We start from the raw sequence: 19182 nt of genomic DNA on the forward strand, positions 1-19182 counted from the left end.
ATTTTCCATACCAAAGACTTTCACTCGGAATAGCTCAGCAGGGCTTTTCCTGTAGGCTTATTGTGCTTTAAAAATGCAAAATTTGCATAGATCATCATGCAGAGAAGGCCACAAGCAGAGGAAAGAGAAAGAAAGGTACAGGCTGGGGGTAACGTAAGGAAAGAAACAGATAGGACAGTTAGAGGAAAGATGCATGAAAGAGGAGAGAAACAGAAATGAAGTACAAAGGGAAAGCAAAGGGTGTAATTGCAGTGACTTCAGCACTGTTTAACTGGAGGGCCAATTACATTATAACATTTGCAAAAGGGAAGGTGAAGGATTTCTTATCTCTGCTGGGATTGAATGTCCTTTTTCAACACTGTCTCTGTGGAAGGGAACCTTTACTGGGCATGTGCTGCCAGCTGCGGCACAGGGCTGGCGGGCAGCAGCTTGCAGCCGATGCATGGTGCACCTTTCAAATGCAGGCTCTCTATCAGGGACAACCACTTGATCTTTCTAAAGAGTGCAAGACCCTGTACGAAAAATGACCCTTGACTTTCTGTGGATTTAGAGCAAACTCACATAAAGCAAAGTGTCTTCTGCAGAAGTTTGTGTGGTGCAAACGGCACCTCTCAGCAGCCAGGGAATCACTACTCCACACCCACGGTGTGCGCATGTATTATCTGCCGTGCACACCTCGCTGTAGTTCAGGCATCGCTCTCCTCAACACCCAAGGAGCCCATTAGCCTGGATGACACTGGGCAGGCTACAGTGCACATGGCTTTTTCTTCCTTTTTATTTCCTAAATCAAAATGACATTGAAGACAGAGGATCTGTCGCAGTGCAAGGACTAGAGTGCCCTCTATTGTCACCGTGCTCTCCAGCACCTTCTCTCCTTCCTCCAAGTGCTCTGAAGAGATGCCTCTCGCCTCACAGCCTCTCATTGCTTTTCCTTGTTGCACAGTGACGGCAACCCCAAAAAATTTAGTATAGTTCAAGCATAAGCTGTCTTTGTCTCTCCAAGTGAAAATTAAACAGGGGATGCCGCAGCAGCTGGGTTTCACAAGCACCTGATCTGTGATGAGGCCAGAGTCACACAAATTGTCTTAAGAACAAACATTTGAGTGTAAGAATGGAGTGAGGTGCAAAAATGTATTAAATTGAACGGCTTAAAACCAGCAGATGCCGCAGGCCCCACACAGGGCCCCGGGGCCTCCACAGGGCCTTGCCCACGCCTGAGGGGCTCTCTGGGCCTCGGGGCAAGCACAAAGGGGCACACAGCCTCCACCGCTTGCTGGGCAGGAACCGGGCTGAAGTCCTGTCAGGATCCTCTTGTACTTCCAAAACAAACAGGAAAAAGCGTTATTGGGCACACATGGCGGTTGGAGAAGTTCCTCAGCACAAAGGGGAGCCAGGGCGCAATGTAGAGACTTCAGCGTACCTTTGTTCTCACCAACACAGTCGCACATGCGAATGACAAGCGTTACAACATGCACCAAGGCCTGTGTCGGGAAACCCTCCCGCCCGGAGGGAGGCAGCGGTTCGCGCCCCGAAGCCGCCCGGCGCCGCCATGACACCGCCAGCGCCCGCCGACAAGCACTGCGCCTTCCCCATTGGGTGTCCCCGTCGCCATGGCAACAAGCAGCTTGGAGGCGGGTGCGGGCAGCCGGCGTTCCCCTATCCAACGCGCCCTCGGGGCGGATCTGCGCTCTGATTGGTGGCTGTCGTTGTGCGATAACGAGGGGCGGGCTGTTCCCCCGCTGCCGCCTCGGGTTTCCCTTCGCAATGGGGGGACCCGCCTCCTCATTGGCTGTTGCCGTTGCCCCGGCGACGGGAGGACGCGGCGCGGCCTAGCGGAGAGCCAGGGCTTGCCCTGCGGGAGGCGCCGGCGCCATGGCGCAGGCCAGGGTCCTGCTGACCAAGGAGCCGGCGCCGCAGGCGGTTCCCGCCTCCGACCTACCCATGAAGGTGTGCGAGGTGGCTCTGAACACGGGGCCCGACTCCTCCAGCGGCCTGGCCACTGCTGGCTTCCGTACCGCCAAGTACCTGCCCCCCGAGTGGCACCAGAGCAACGCTGATCTGTACCGCAAGGCCTTCACCAGCTGCGAGCAGGCTGAGCGCGGCCGGGCCGAGGCCAAGGAGCTGGCCGAACACGCCGCTGCCACCGCCCAGCGCGCCCAGCAGGACTCCACGGCCACCCTGGGCCAGCGCCTGCAGGACATACACTTCTGGAAGGCTGAGCTCCAGAAGGAGATTGAGGACCTCGATGCCGAGAGCCGCCTGCTGGCAGCCCAGAAGCTGCGGCTGGAAAGGGCGCTCGATGCTACCGAGGTGCCCTATGCCATTGCCACTGATAACCTGCAGTGTCGGGAGAGGAGGCAACCCCCGGACTTGGTCAGTGATGAGGTGGAGAGAGAGTTGCTGAAGGTGAGCAGGATGTTACAATGTTAAAGGTTGTTGGCAGCCCTCTCTTAGTGCTGCTCTGGTCTTAAAATGGTGAACAGCTTGGTCAGTAGGTGGTAACTGCAGCTCATGAAGGTATGTTCTGGCAATGCACAGGGGCCTAGTGCCCCTTCCTGGCAGCCTGGACTCTTCTCTGTCACTCCTGGGTTTAAGAATGATTGTTTAAAATCCTTCCTCTGTTTAAAAAGTATTTAAAATCACATGAGTGTGACTAGAGGAGACCAGATTCCCTCTTTCAGACCAGGTCCAAACAAAATCAAAACAGGTTTCCTGAACCAAGATGGGCATCCTATTCTGGCATTAAACTTCTTCCAGCCTCTGCTAGGCTTAAAGTCCCCTCAGCTCTGCAGGTTACACTTTAAAAACGCAGTACCCAATAAGCAGACTATTCAGGACCAGTGAAATGCTCCTTGCCTGTTTCCATGCTCAAGCTGTCCAAATCTGGCAGTCTCTGCCATTACCTTTTACTACTGAGTCTGATGCTGTAGTCTTGCCAAGGTTCATGACGAGGTGGTGATCCAACACTGTACTACAGTGTCTCAACACAAACCATCATGTTAAACGTCCTGCAGTATAGCACAATGAACAGCACAATGTAGTCGTGTGACGCCTGCATGAGATGATAGCTCCAGGCAAGCGGTGGGGGCACAAACAGATGGTATTTCTGACAGTGTGACTTCAACAAACCTGAGACTCTCCTGAAATTTGCTTGATCCTTTTCCTCCCATAGAGGACTCTTTGCTCCAGCTGACACTTTATTATCTGTCACTGAGATCCAACACTGCATGTAGATTGCCTTCAAAGCTAATGTAATTATTGTGGCTGCACAGAGAACAGATTCTGGGTCATTTTTCATTCTGGAATGATACATATTCTAGTGTCCCACAAATAAATTAATGATTATTTGCCTGCAGCCTCCAATATACTGTGAAAGTTAATTCATGATGAGTTACTGATTAAACCAGATGATTAATATTTGTTGTTAGAAAAATATTGAAGTGACTTACATAGTTGATGGCATGATAGTATTTAGCATGATAGTATTTAGCAATACTTTGAATAGGAATTGTGAACAATTGCTGAATTGTAATCAATATTTAAGGGGTTGTTCCAGTCAAAAATATAAATATGTGAGAGTTAGTGTATAGGACGTTTCAGTGTGTGAATTGTTACGAATTCAGATTACAGAAAAGAAATTATTTTCATCAGCTGCTGATGTTTTAGAGAAATCGTGAAATGTAAGATTTACCAAAAAAAAATTCGTTTTCTGGCAGGATTTCTTTCCTGTATTTCTTTCCTCCTGATCTCAGAGAAGAGTTTGTTCATTGCTCAGAAGTCCATCTGCTGCTGCTGCTGCTGCTAATTCTTCACCTGAAATTGTGATTGTGTGCTTGTGACGACAGACCGTCAACAGCCAAGTAGGATGTCATCAAAAAAGAATTATGTGAGTTCAGATGAGGCGTGTGTACCAGCAGCAGATGGACTCCTGAGAAATGAAGATTTTGTTGCCATGCCAATGACCTTTGCAGTGCGGAAGGAAGAGGAGTACATAATATCAGAGGAAATCCTTCCCATTTTCACAGAGGAATAGACTTTATGGCACAAATGTTTGCAAATAGTTGTTAAAATGTGCCCTCTGTGGCTTTGCCAGCTCTTTAAGCTGCAGCTATACTCTATACCTCTTTCACTGCAAGAAGTCAGATGGTACATTGTATTTCTTACTCTCTCCAAAACTGACTAATAATTCTTGACTCTCAGAGCTGCTCTTCCATGAATTCTGGCTGTTCACTGTGCAGATTTCCAAGTTAATGGCCCAGTTCACTGGTAGCTCTGTGTTACAACATTTGCTTATTTGGAGGAGTTATGCAAATTTTATCACTAAAGTACTGACATACTTTTTCTGAATGTTGCTTACTTGTCCAGTCACTTTCTAATCTTAACTCTCTTAAGAAATTGTAATGCAAGCGAGATCAGGAGTAATTTATTCTCTTCCCATGCAAAAACTGAGAAAAAGAAGAAATAGTTTCCAAAAGTCAGCTGTGTTAGGAAACAGACATTCTTTTCCTTGCAGTTTTAATTACACAGTTAATTGATATTCTAGGGCATTTTCCTTCCTTTGAAATTCTTCCTCTCCTACTAGCAGCCCAGGCTTGTGCTGGCGTCATTCTCTGGTATCTTTGCCATGTTCCTGCCAGCTCCCATGGACAGGTGAATGGGGGAATCTGCAACTGGGGGAAGAGCGTGTCTGGACAAGGGACTACCTTTCACATAGTCATGGAAAAGCTTTTCATAGGACGTAAGTTTTGTTCCTGCTTTCAGCTTTTTGCAGCAAAGAAGAACATTTCCCAGTTCCCAGAGCATTCTGCTGAGATAACCGCCTTCAGCAGCCCCTTGGCAGATGACATTTAAAGAGACAACATCAAATACACATGTACAAGCAGTTTTCAATCTCTGCATGTAGTTGCATTTTCATTATCTGTTCAGTAGGAATCATTTCAGATGACTCACAAAGAAAACAGAAGTATCTCTGATTGAGGTTTTATGCATCCAGATAAGATTTGGGGTTTTCCTATTTTTTGGCAAGCCATTTATATCTTTTAGGGAGTTTTGGTTTCAACTCATCTGTCCTATTTGCTTTGCAGCATGGAGTCGTATTTAGATCACCTATTGTGATACATACCACCACTAAATAGCCACTGCTGGAATGAAGAATGAGGATATTTAAGTGAAAGCTCCTCACATGTATAGTAAAATCAGCTGTTACTCAGTAGTTCATTGACTCCACTTAACAGCATATTAATCACTTCTTAATGCAGTTCTGGTTAAGAAAAAGAAGCTGAAGGACACAATTGTTTTTCCAATAAAGAAGGATCTTTGATGACTAAAAGGAAGATAAAATCTCTCAAGTAGAATAATTTTCTTTCTTTGTGCTGCTGCATTGGAAATAGCTGAATTCAGAAAAAGCAGTACATGCATCTATTTTCTATGAGGTTTTTGAGTTTCATAACCCATATGATGTCTTCTCTGAATCCCCTTCGCATCAGTTTAATGACAGTTTAGTATGTTTATGTGCACACATTTAATATTGACAATGTAAGCCTTAGCAAAAGACTTGCCACGTGGTGGTATGCTGTCAGTAAATCATATTTCAGCTGAATATATACTGCGTTTCAACATTATTTCCACATGTCCAGTGTCCAGACTCATTAACTGAGTGCCAAATATGACTGTGGATGTACTTACATTTATGCCATTTTTTTACCCCAGACTCAGAGTGTTGATTTGTTGATTCTGGCATCTGCCTGCCGGCGGTATTTCCCCTTCTGGTGCCTGCCTGCCGGCAGCATTTCCCCCTTCTGGCGTCTACCTGCTGGCGGCATTTCCCCTTCTGGCGGCTGCCTGCCGGTGGTATTTCCCCTTCTGGCGTCTGCCTGCCGGTGGTATTTCCCCTTCTGGCAACTGCCTGCCGGCGGCATTTCCCCTTTTGGTGTCTGCCTGCTGGCAGCATTTCCCCCTTCTGGCGTCTGCCTGCCGGTGGCATTTCCCCTTCTGGTGACTGCCTGCCGGTGGCATTTCCCTTTCTGGTGTCTGCGTGCTGGCGGCATTTCCCCTTCTGGCGTCTGCGTGCTGGTGGCATTTCTCCCTTCTTGCGTCTGCCTGCCAGCGGTATTTCCCCTTGTGGCGTCTACCTGCCAGCGGTATTTCCCCTTCTGGCATCTGCCTGTCAGCAGCATTTCCCCTTCTGGCCTCTGCCCACCAGCGACATTTCCCCTTTCTTGCGTCTGCCCACCGGCGGCATTTCCACTTCCTGCATCTGCCTGCCGGCGGCATATCACCTTCCTTCGTCTGCCCGCTGGCAGCATTTCCCCTTCTGGCGTCTGCCTGCCAGTGGCATTTCCCCTTCTTGCCTCTGCCTGCCAGCGACATTTCCCCCTCTGGCGACTGCCTGCCGGCGGCATTTCACCTTCCTTTGTCTGCCTGCCGGCGGCATTTCACCTTCCTTCGTCTGCCTGCTGGTGGCATTTCACCATCTGGTGACTGCCTGCTGGCACATTTCCCCTTCTGGTGTATGCCAGCCCACGGCGTTTCCCCTTCTGGCCTCTGCCTGCCAGTGACATTTCCCCTTCCTTCCTCTGTCCACTGGCGGCATTTCCCCTTCCCGTGTCTGCCCGCCAGCGGCATTTCCTCTTCTGAAGTCTGGTACCTGCTTTCACTCCCAGCTTTAATGAATAAGATTCTTCCTGTTACTTGCTCTTTGGGGGTCTAAATCTAGTGCGATCTGTAAGCTAGCTTGCTTTTATTTGCTGTGCTGATGTGTGGGACATCTGGTGTCATGTTGTTACTGACGGATGGATGCAACCGGATTTGTAATCAAGGACGACTGCACAGCCTCTCTCACGGGGTCCTACCAGTTCCTCTTAGCTGCTCTCTCACCGTGTCATTCTGGCCCTGGGTGCTGTATTTAGACATTGCTGACATCTGCAAGTCACTGATGTAAGAAGACAGGCTGCAAAAAACCTGAATTTGTAAATTCACGGAAGGCACAAACATCTGCTCTTAAACATTTTCTCTGCACCATTAATTAGACACAAAGTCATGAACTGGGATGGTTTTATCACTAGATTTGAGGAAAACCCTCTTTTGCATCATAAACATTAAATACTGTAATAAAAGAAATGTCACGCTAAACTATTAAATTTTCTGTCCCTGTTAATTGACAACCATTTACAATAACAGAGGTTTATTAGTAGTATTAACTGTGGAGAAGACAGCTGAAAAGAAGCCAAGATCAGTTCAGATTTGACCGTATTTGATTTTAATAGACAGCACATGAAGACATATATGGGAAAAATAAGGAGAAAAAAAAGACATTTCATCCACCAAGTCCTCTCATGAACTGAAGAAATGCAAATCTCAGTTAATGTTGTCCTCTGAACCTGAGATGCTGCTAGCTGCTAAAACTCCTTCTCATGCTTTTCCTCTCTTAATGCAGACTGGGCCTTCAAATGAATTGCCAACACAATTCTGTGCACACACTACATAAAGGTCATCTATTCTGCTACTTGCTAAAACCCAGATCTGCCCCCAGGATTTTAATGTGGAATCACCCACATTTTTATGGCTGAAATCACAAAGTCTGGGAGAACTGTGTTCCTGGCTGCAGCTCTTTCTGCCATGGTTGTTGATGGAATTTGCTCTGCAAAGAAAATGTGAAGGAGCAGACGTGGTATTTTCTAAGATCTCCACATGGTGTACGAGATTCCCAGCTCCGGCTCCTCTGCAGGTAGTGCTACCTGGCAGGAGCTCGTGCAGCGTGGACCTTCTCCCACATCGATCCCACGAGCCAGCCACAGCTACGGGTGGGCAGCAGGCTGGATTGTAGCGTGATGTCTAACAATACAGCCAGGACTGAGGGACCTAGATCAAATGATCTTCATCTTCAACCTAGTGCCACAGCTCCTCCCAGTCATACGATCTGACTTTTTAACTGTTTTAAAAGTTAAGAAAAATCATTTAGTAGATAAGTGTTGAAAATTCATTGTCATTTATACCTGCTTATTCACTCTAACTAGTCTTACACTGCCATTAATTATGAGAACTGTATCTTCAGTTTTAAATGTCATATTTGAATGCATATCTCCTCAACAGGGATTCAATTTTTAATTTTTATTTAGGTCATTCAACAAGGGAATTCTTTATTTTTGCATTATTTCACTCTTTCCATGTGAGAGACCTTAATTGCATCCTGGCCTGTATCAGAACTGGTGTGGCCAGCAGGAGCAGGGAGGTGATCGTGCCCCTGTACTCGGCACTGGTGAGGCCGCACCTCGAATCCTGTGTTCAGTTTTGGGCCCCTCACTACAAGAAGGACATGGAGGTGCTGGAGCGTGTCCAGAGCAGGACAACGAAGCTGGTGAAGGGTCTGGAGCACAAGTCTTATGAGGAGCGGCTGAGGGAACTGGGGTTGTTTAGCCTGGAGAAGAGGAGACTGAGGGGAGACCTCATCGCGCTCTACAACTCCCTGAAAGGAGGTTGTAGTGAGGTGGGGGTTGGTCTCTTCTGCCAAGTAACTAGCAATAGGACAAGAGGAAATGGCCTCAAGTTGCACCAAGGGAGGTTTAGATTGAACATTAGGAGAAATTTCTTTACTGAAAGAGTGGTCAGGCCTTGGAACAGGCTGCCCAGGGAAGTGGTGGAGTCACCATCCCTGGGGGTATTTAAAAGACATGTAGATGAGGCCCTTAGGGACATGGTGTAGTGGGCATGGTGGTGTTGGGTTGACGGTTGGACATGATGATCTTAGAGGTCTTTTCCAACCTGTATGATTCTATGATTCTATGATTCTATGAATTGCTAAAGGAAGGATTTTCTCAATTAAAATTGTGCACATTACTCACGAGAAACTGGTTGTTTCTTTATTTACATGGAGACTGACTACCCAACACAAAATAATATCAATTACTATAAATGTAATTTTGAGTGCTGGATCTTTTGAACCCTTTAAAATCCTTTTGAATTTTTACTTTGACAACTCAGCCATTGTAATACTTCCTCCCTGCAGAAAGTGAGTTTTAGTGTTCTCACAGTTTGTAAAATGATGCTTCAGCTACGTATTTGTTTTAATTGTGCTCTTTTACAGCCTTAAAAACAATATTTTCTTTCTGGGTTTTAGTCAATCGTGACTGTCCTTTTCCATTTAGAAAAAAATGATCTTTTTTATGGTCCCTGTTGGTTTCTTATGATGGAGAAACTGACACTGCAGGGACATACGCACTCATTTATTTGTCAAAAACAGTACAAGGACGAACGAGTGCCAGCAGTGTTCTAGGAATAAAGTTTATTAGTAAGTACATACTCCCTTAGCTGTCATTGGATGACTGTCATTGATGTAAAAAAGCAAAATTAATTAGGATTTTTTCATCTACAAAAGCTCTTTTTAATATCCGAGCCTCAAATATTAAATTCCTTTAAATAATAAAAAAGAAAATGCTTGCTGGACTGGCTTTTATATAATAATACGTAATCACCAGGTCAGTAAAATCACTTAATAGAGCATTGATAGTTAATCCCTAAAGCAGCATTATTATCATAAAAAATGAGCACTAAGTACTTTTTGTTCAACAAGAGATTATTAGAAAATATGGTCTTTTTTGGTTTGATCACAATTGTGTTGCAATGAACATTCCTGCTAAAACCAGCTTGAGCTGAAACTTCAGACATCCGATCCATTATCAAAGGCAAAGCTATCAAAGGTAAGGCAAAGCTTCGTGACTTTGAGCAGAAGCTCAGAGGAAATTAACCCCTCAAACAACACTGCATATTTGAGATAATTCTGCAGTCCTCGATCCTGTCCATCACCAGAGGCAAAATGAGTTCTGGAATAAATAGATCTAACAAAAAAATTAAAGGTGTAAGTGTCATTGGGTTTATATTATGACAGCTTTCCTATACCTGCCGAAGCAGACAATAGCTGTTTAAATCATAGAGTAGTAACTTCTTTTTGTAGTTAATACAAAGCATTCAAAAGAGGCAGGCCAACAGAAGATTATGATACTGCCACTCCTTTATGCTAAATAGCACCTTATCACCATATGTCAGACAAACTGTATTTTTGGAGATCTGCAGGAATCTGATGGGAAGCCTCTGCCTTGCATACAGATAAAACGCTTACTACAGAACAAAGCAGTGAGCTCTGAAGGTATCTGCAAGGACTCAGCAGGTTCTGGAAGCCAGTATCTTGCCAGAGAAGCTGATCTGCTCCATCACATGCCTGTGGAAGGCAGCAGCCTCTGACATCTGAGTTTGTGCTTGCAGGGCAGACGGTGTCCTGCTCAGTTTTAAAATGGCACCTTGTGTTTGTGCAAGGCAGTGACTCTGGTCTCCTGCTGAGCATGATGCTGTTGCCTTATTTTTCCCTACTTCAAGGCTGTGCAAGTAATTCAGATATTCTGTTTAATCTGATAGAACATAGAATACACAGGCAATATGAAAATAATGAATCCCCAGGCTTTAGAAGTATTCCAAGTATTGCTGCCGCCCTAGACTTATAGCTGAGTTACCTCAGTATCTGCTAACTCCTCAGAAAATCATGTCTTGCAATAATAGGGTAAGAGTGGGAATGAGCAGATTTAAGTATTTATCCACAACCATTGAAATCAAATTGCTCTGCAGGACAGTATGTACTGCTCTGGATATTACAGAAGTCTCAATGTTTTTATCTAGGAAGCTGAACTTATCAGAAATATCCAGGAGCTTTTGAAAAGAACTTTGATGCAAGCTGGTAACCAGATGCGGTAAGATATTTTTCACAATACCTTAGTAGCTAATTTATATACCCAAATAATTCTTGCCATATGGGGTACAACGCCCAGCGGATAAAGATCTTACCAATGCCAGGCTTATGAGCCATGTGAATTCCATTTAAACCTGAAAAGAGGTACTCAGTGATGAAACTTCAGGATTTTCAAGTAGGGTGAGGTAAGAGAAGAGCCATGCCCTAAAGTCATGCTTTAGATTTTCAGTCCTGGTTTCCAGTATGTGTATTCAATTCTCTAATTTTCCAACACTAAACTTAAGTGCAATAAAAATATTATCTGGATACCACTCTACCTTGTTGCACCTTGTGATATATTTGTAGTATAGGCTCTTTTAACATAATTTATCTGATCAAAGGACCTTTTCAAGATGAGTTTTTTGCCACCAGATGTCAGTATGAACTTAAAATATGAAACTTCACTCTACCTTCTGTATTGGTATGGATGTTCATTGCATTTCAAAAGGAATATTAGCTTTTAATTTATAACAAGCCCTTTGGAAAGATATTACCCAAATCCTAAGGTGCATCAATATGAAGGACTTAACTGCTGGCAACCTTGATATTTTAGTTTATAAATTTTTTTAATCTGCCCCGATTTGTGCTATTCTACCAGATAAAATGAAATATTGTTTTTAGAAAGAATGTCTATAAATGCAAAGTAATTTAAAGTAGTTCTGTTACATCAATTAGAGTATGAGAGGAGTCTACTGAGTTTAGGCTTCGCTTTTTATAATTGTTTTAAGATCGTTTTAGTACCATTTAGTACCATGGTTTAGTATCATTGGCCAGCAGAGTCTTTTTAATTCCTTAGGTGAGAGTGACATCTGGTGTTAACAGTTGATAACGACCCACTGTCTTTTGTAATCTGAAGTAATTCTAATTAATTGGGTGACGTGTGACTCATTTAATTGACAACAAAGCAACAGTTTTATCTCTGAATATCATTGTACTTGTATCTTCCAAGGACAAATTACACTGTCTGCATGCTACAGTCTTTGAAAGGCTAGGTAGGAGGGCTTGGAGAATGATATAGAGTCACTTTATGGAGATCTTAAATTTGAGTCGCACTCAATATATTAGCTAAGGAGGAGGATGGGTCTTCTACTAGCACTACCTGATGTCCTATCATGAGAAGAGTGTTCTGTTGGGCAAACCTCCTACCTATTCCCCCCGTAATAACTGCAGCTGTCACCACTATTGAAAAAGTCCTTTGTGTTTTAGGATTATTATGTAAAATCTGAACTCCGACAACTCCTTTGTCTCAGGCTATAAAAGCTCTAAGCCTTCAGTAGGCACAGAACAGTACTGAAGGTCTAGGGTAGTGGTTAACACATCAGACTTACTGTCCTTCTAGCAGATAGTTGTGGGAGAGAGAGTTTGGTTAGGATTTTCAAGACAAAAAGGGAAGTTTATGTTCTCATTGCTCTTTGACAAAAGACAAAGGCTTAGACCCTAGCTTCACAAATGTCTGTGATAGTTTTGCTAGTAGTATTGTTTTCCACTAACAATGTGTGATAATAATGTTTTTTCAGATTAAATCGAGATCTCAAAGAGATTTGTGAAATGGACTGGTCAGACAAAGTTGAAACATACAACATTGATGATAAATGTGGAAGATACAGTAACCAGAGCACCAACATCCAGTTCCATCCTAGTTCAGTGAAGTTTGAAGAGAGGTGAGTAGTTACTATCATTATCCTCCACAAATAACCCTGGTAAGATAAAATACATCCTTTGCGTCAGTGAAAGCTGTAATGCTGCTCTGAATTAAAGGTGTGATTGCTGCTTCTTTGGATGTAAAATGTCATAGCTTTAAAATAGCAACATGGATAGTAAAGGTAGTGCTACCATCTCAGCATGGCATACCACTGATGGCAAAGTTAGTTCACTATATGCAAACTGAGCTTGTAGAAGTTTTCCTTGGAAATAATTGGCTTTATACTTTTAAAGGCTGATCTAAATCCTATTGAGACTTACTGTTTGATATCAGCAGACATACCATTCTTTCGGGAAAGGCAAGTGCTGCTTCCTGTACACATAGAGGATTACTATTACAATAAATCTTGCTGCTTCCCCTTCCTCTTTCAGGCAGTGTTCATATGATGCAGCGTCCCAAGCGCTATGTAGTTCCTTCTGCTGCTCAACATGGCAAAGTATAACAAGAGATCTTGTTTCTTTTTGTTTCAAAGTAGACGCAGACTGTAAAGCTTGAATATATTCATGTGTTTATTTGCTGGTGATTTAACTGGTTGTGCTTGCACAAAAAAGTATGTGTATACTTTTTTTGCCTTAGTAGTATTGGCTGAAGATGGAAGAACTTTGGATGATTTTGTGTCATGTATTGCTTCCCTTAGAAGCCACAAGATGAATGAGAGTTTATTGATTTTATAAAGGATTAGTCTCCTTCCTTCATGGTAAGTCTAGACTGCATTAACAGCAAAAACGAACAGAGGTTGACAACACTTTTGCAGGGAGAGAACCAGTTTCAGATTGTCTTCTTAAGTGCAACGTGAACAAAAGAGCAAGGTTCCTATTTGTATACCATTCACCTCTTCTTCCAGTGCCTCAACACCGGAGACATGGGCCAAGTTCAGTCATGACAACATCTATAGGGCAGAACGAGAAAAACTGGCTTCCATCAATCTTCGTGCCTTGATTGACAATATTCTTCATGATGTATCTGAAGACCTGAGGATGCAATGTGCTGCCGTTAATGAGGCTTTTGCCAAACGCTGTGAGGAGCTGGACGATACAAAACACAAACTAGAGCATCATTTGAAAAAAGTAAGTGTTATTTTTTGAATGCTGGCTACAGGCATGATAGTCTCCTTTGAGAAGATCACAGTAAATTTATCTTCTAGAAAAAAATGTCTTAGTCCATGTCAGGTATCGAATGCTATTTTGTGTCAGCTTAGTATCTGATAAGAGCCTTTGAGCTGGATTGTAGCTTTTTCTGCTATCTGTTGTGCTTCTCTAAACAAGAGATGGACTTAAATATGAAGAAAATGAAGCACTTTCTTCCATGTCTTGCTGAACTAAAACCTAAAACTGTGTGATCAAGGAGCTGATCCTTGGGGCAGGATTCCCAGGCTAGCCTGGTTATCACTTTTATGGAATGAAAGCCATGCTGTGCTGCAGTAGTATCAGCAGCAGCAGTTCCTGGCAAGTGACAAGAGGTGTCTTCAGCCTCTGCCCCTTCTCCAATGTGGAGCAGCTCCTACTTCTGTTTCAATCCATTGGCAAGCATGGAAGAAACAGTCATTCCTTAGTACCTGTTGGATAATGACAGCTGGGTAGACTTTATTTTTTGCATGTGTGTCAGTGGTTATGAGGGAGAAGGGATTCAGAATTTCCTGTCTTTTCCATTTTCTTCACTAATGCCAGAAATCCATGCATTTCCAAGCTGATTGGCAGTTCTTAATCTCGTTCAAAATAACTTGAATGTTTCTTGGATAAACTACAGTTAAAAATTTACAATTAAAAGCAATTCATGGAGGTGGGAGGTGTTGTCAGGAGACATGGAAGAGTTTTTGAAGATGCTGCAGAATATTTTCTGCTTCTTTTTAGACCAAAGATCAGATTCTCAGTGTAGTAGTAGAAATAAAGAGGTCAAAGCCAGCTTTGTACTCCTAGTTCTTCTATATTCTGGCTAGGTAGGAGGTCAAAACTATAACTGATTCACTACGACCATGAACAGATGTATAGCATGCACAGAGATGACGTGTATCTTTTTTTAAATAGTTCTTTTTCTTCGGTATCCTCTTCAGGTCCTTAAGGAGATTGGAGATCAAGAAGCTAACATTGCTGCTCTCAAACAAGCTATCAAAGACAAAGAAGCCCCAATGAAAGTTGCTCAAACAAGGCTGTATGACAGGTCTTTTAGGCCCAACGTAGAGCTCTGCAGAGATGAAGCACAATTCAGGTAAACACTACTAAACAAGTCCTCCAAGGTGTCCATTTTATCCAGAAGTGATGTTAGACAGTTTTTGCAGTTTTTATTGGCCACACATAGCCTTTAGCTTTTATTACTAGGTTTGATTCTGATATAAGTCAGAAATAATTCAATTGACTGAAATCACTGTGAGGAAAATATCATTTTAACCTAATGTATTGACAAATAGAAAATCTATAGACTCAACTCTGCCTTTTGTCTCTACACTTGCTTCTCTGAACTGTGTGGTTTCTTTTTGATTTAGATAATCCAAAAAAAATCTGACAGCATGTGGATCTTTTGCAACCCTTTTGCTCTTAGCAAAAGTTCACCACAAGGTGGACTATGTGCCGAATGAATTATGCTTTAAGTGCTGAGGTTGTAAACGGGCTGCACATATTCATAGTCTGAGACAAGTCCTCAGTACTACGAAGCATTAGGCTGGTGGCATTTGATTTTCAATAATAATCCGTTTTAAAACTGGAGGTCAACAAATCCTTTCAAATTAAAGGTCTGAGTGTCACATTTGTCAGTTTTGATCTCATTATAAGCTTTGTAATTGATTCTCCTCCTTCACATTTTCCTACCCTTAGGAAAAGTGGGGAATCAGCTTTTGCAGGCTTACAATATCCTTGTAGCAAAGGCGCCTACCATTCAAAGCCAATATGCTGTTCTTTATACAGTGAGGAAGAAGTTATAGTTAATCCAAATGGCACACTTATTTAAGGTCCTGATTCAGCAAACCATCCATGTGCAAGCTTTTCAGTATGTACATTGCCTTTAATGGGATTTAAGGACACATGCAAGTCCTTTGCTGAATGGGCATATGTTTAATTGCCAGGCTTATACTGTTTGCAGTTACTCAGTTTGCATAGCACACAGGGATCTTGTTTTCCCAGGAAGTAAATATGTGCCTTCACTGCAGGCAGATTGCAGTAAAGTGCCTAACCCTCACTGACTTTCAGCTGAAATGATGTGCTGCTTTAAAAATGGTTTGCTGCTTTTTTAAAAATGGTGTGCTGCTGCGTCTTTAAAAGCTTATATGCTTTTAAAGTAAAGCCTGTTTTCTGATCTCTGGTGCCAGTATCATCTTTAATATTTGAGTTTTATACCAGTGAACAGATATCAAAAAACAGGCTTAACAACATGCTGATCCAGTCAAAGTGGGTGACTTACCTAACAATTTTGGTCCTATAATTCTTAGTACAAGTGTCCTACAGAGTGGGAGAAGGGGAGGATGGATAGTTCCACGGTGCTTAGTGGCAAAAGACATTCTTGGTACTATCTAAATCATGGGAGACTTCTGTACAGAAGCTGTGAAAGTGAACTCTGCTTTTGACCAAGTATGTAAGACCTCTCTGAGGTCCTTTGTTCTTCAGTATTATGATTCTATAGCTGTTGATCTTTATTCGTATTACAGTTCATATGTCTTTTTGAACACCGACTGGCTTCTGCTCTTTTTTTTATTACTTAATGTAATTCTGTTCAGGTTGATCAGTGAAGCTGAAGAACTAACGGAGTCCATTGAATCCCTGAAGAAAAAACTGCTGGAATCTGAACAGTCTCTGAGGAACCTGGAAGACACACGGATGAATTTAGAAAAAGAAATAGCTGTGAAAACAAACAGTATTTTTATTGATAGGCAAAAGTGCATGGCCCATCGCACACGCTACCCTGTTGTTCTTAAATTAGCAGGTTACTAGTAGTAATCTCTGTACTAGCTATGTAAAGTCTGGAAGAAAATGTAGTCTAGAATCTTTCATATAAAATACATGGATAATATTATACACAAAAGTACTGTATTCACTGTTATGTTCCTCTATTTTCCTCTATTTGGGGTAAAATGTATTTGTATGGTGGGCTTTGAGTCTTGCCTTTAAAAGTTTAGTCTGAGTACGGATGTTTATAGTGAGTCTAAAACACAGCTTAAAGGTAATTCATTACATCTAGAATTTATCTATAATTTGTACAGTATGTGATATTTGGCCATTAGCCTATCTGTTTCTCTCACAGAGAGCTATTTGTATTATCTTAACTCAGGATGTGCAGAGCACTATTCAGCAATTGCCCTCCTGCTAAAAGCTACTACCATTTCTTTGAAAACCAGCTGCGTCAGTGAGGGCTTTTGACCCAAGCCTCTATTTTATAGGCTTTGTGTTCAAGAGTTTTGTTTTGCTTTTTTAATAGATTTCCTTTCATGATTAAAATTTTATAGTCCAGATGTTGAATCCTTATTTGAGAGAAATAGCACATAGATTAGAAAAAATAAATGTGTCTGTACTATGCCTTTCTGTGCACAGAACTTAAAACAGTTACTAAAGATTATTTTTGTAGACTGAAAATATTCTCCTTCATTCTGCCTTTCTTAAAACACCTTCAGCACCTTTCTTCTTGGCAGCATATTCTAGCCTGTTCTTCATGCTCAAATCTTACAGCCTAATCGATGGATCACACACCTTGTATGCAGCTACATCACTGCACAGTTGTGTATAAAACTGACTTTAGCTGCACCAGTAGAATAAAGCACTTTAAAGGGTGTTCCAGTATTCAAAGCTGTGGTGTTAAAAGAGTTTTGGTCATTTAGCCCCAACCTCTAGACAGTGTTGCTTGTTTGGTGGCATGTACATCTCTAGGTGTATACATAAAATAGAGGGAAGGATAAGACAGTGAACCGGGCTTTAGACTAATGGGAATGTTCACAGAAACCTTTCAGAAAGCACAGAAGGGAGCAACATGTTCAAATTGATCTTACTCACCCACTAAAGAAAAAAAAAGTGGAATCAAAGTGGAATTTGGGTTATGATTATGGCAGACGGGATGAGGAGAACATGCAGTCCAGGACCCAGAACTATTATTTCGATTCAAGAGTTTTGCATTAGAGAGAGGAAAAGTGCTGTCATCTCTGAGACTGTGCTGAGTACAAGTAACCTTATGCCCCATATTGGATTGTAAATGGAGCTTTCCCTAATTAAAGCCTATCAGTTTAATTTACCTTTGTGAACTAAATTAGTCTGCCCTTGCTTTAATCCAGTCAAGGAAAATCCTGCTCTGGTAAACCTAATACATTGGCTCGAGTGTAATCACTGCCCTATTCACATGGTAATAGATGAATACAAGCAAGTTTTAAGAATGGGAATCACATGGAATAGCTTCAAGTTTCAGTAATTATTTTTTTCTTTAATTACTGTTTTTAAAAAAAATAATTAAAGCCACTGCTCTAGCATGTAACTGTGTTTTTATATTTTTTTTTTATAATTCATTTTTTAAACTGAGGATTTACCAGGAAATATTTAAAAAGATGTTTTAGCTGGCTGTCGTGTGAGCTAGGGTCACAGGTGAGCTATAGCTTCCAACTGTCTTGAGCTTTACCTGCTAATCTGTATGAAAAGTGTGGCCTTTTTTGACTTCATTAGGATTTTTTTGTGTATTATCCTGAGAGATTTCTGGTTGTGAAGACAAGGTTTAATTTCTGGAAAATCTGAGAGTTTTCTTATCTGCTTACAGGTAGAGGAAGAAATTAATGGTGTAAAAAATGATACCTTTATAATGTCTAGTACAGGGACTTCAGGAAAAAACAGGAGTGAAGACCCGTTAAAAACTTATTTGTTACTTTAAAGCAGATGACATTTTGCAAGGGGAGCAAAGAAGGTTATAGAGAAATGGGAGATAATATTTGTGTAGTATTTTTATCATGAATAATTTATTTTCTCTAAGACTGAGGCTCAGAGCAACTGTCTCATAATTTCAGCCTTGTACTGTGTCACAGGTCACTAAAAAATTTAATACCAAAGTGGCAGACACCAGCACCAAGATGCCCAGCTGAGATTTTTCAGAAGACTCTGTCTCTGCTTTTGGACCTCTTTTGGTACAAACAATACCTGCCTAAAATATTGATCTTTAGTTCAATCTATATGGTAAATAGCCACAAGGACAGCCAGTAACACCAGCTGTGTCTTAAAGAAGAGATCTGAACACAGGCAGTTTTTTCTCTCGTTCTTCAGGATTCTGTTTGAGGTAATTTACAAAATAACCTGCAGAGAAGTGGAAATTATTTTAAAATCTTTTCCTGAGCAATTTTTCCAAGTAATTTCTGGGTAGTCTCTTAGTTCTGCTGGCCCCTCTAAGTAAATTGCATCCAAACATCAGTCTTAGCAGTAATAAAAGTCTCAGTAACAACTTTATGGCCATGCACAGAGCTCATTAGTGGCCTATTTTATTCCTAGGATGTATCTCATAGGCAGGTCGCACACTGGGTCCACGGCAGGCTGAGAACAGGAGCAATGAAGAACCTGTAAAGCAGATCCAAAAATTCCTCACACAAGGGTTGTTTGCAGGACCATTGCAAGGTTGTTTGCAAGGCTTGTTTCCATATATTAGATCCCCTTTTCCTTGTCCAAAGTGGCAGGACAGTCTTCATAGCACCGAGAAACAAATCCCAGCTGAACAGGAATGAGGAGAACTGGCTGAATAGGGAAAGGTCAGTGCGGCTAAT

At 42.2% G+C, this 19182-nt stretch overlaps 1 protein-coding gene across 1 annotated transcript; it reads left to right on the forward strand.

Annotated features, from left to right (window-relative positions):
* The first annotated feature begins 1815 nt into the window (after positions 1-1815).
* On the forward strand, positions 1816-17916 carry TEKT4 (tektin 4). The gene is made up of 6 exons (XM_075164881.1): positions 1816-2406; positions 10666-10736; positions 12292-12435; positions 13321-13543; positions 14527-14681; positions 16180-17916. Exons 1-6 carry the CDS (start codon positions 1873-1875, stop codon positions 16391-16393), a joined length of 1341 nt encoding a protein of 446 aa, XP_075020982.1. The 5' UTR covers positions 1816-1872; the 3' UTR covers positions 16394-17916.
* The last annotated feature ends 1266 nt before the right edge of the window (positions 17917-19182 follow it).

The sequence above is a fragment of the Calonectris borealis genome, chromosome 16, assembly GCF_964195595.1.
Source record: "Calonectris borealis chromosome 16, bCalBor7.hap1.2, whole genome shotgun sequence".
NCBI classification, from domain to species: Eukaryota; Metazoa; Chordata; class Aves; order Procellariiformes; family Procellariidae; genus Calonectris; species Calonectris borealis.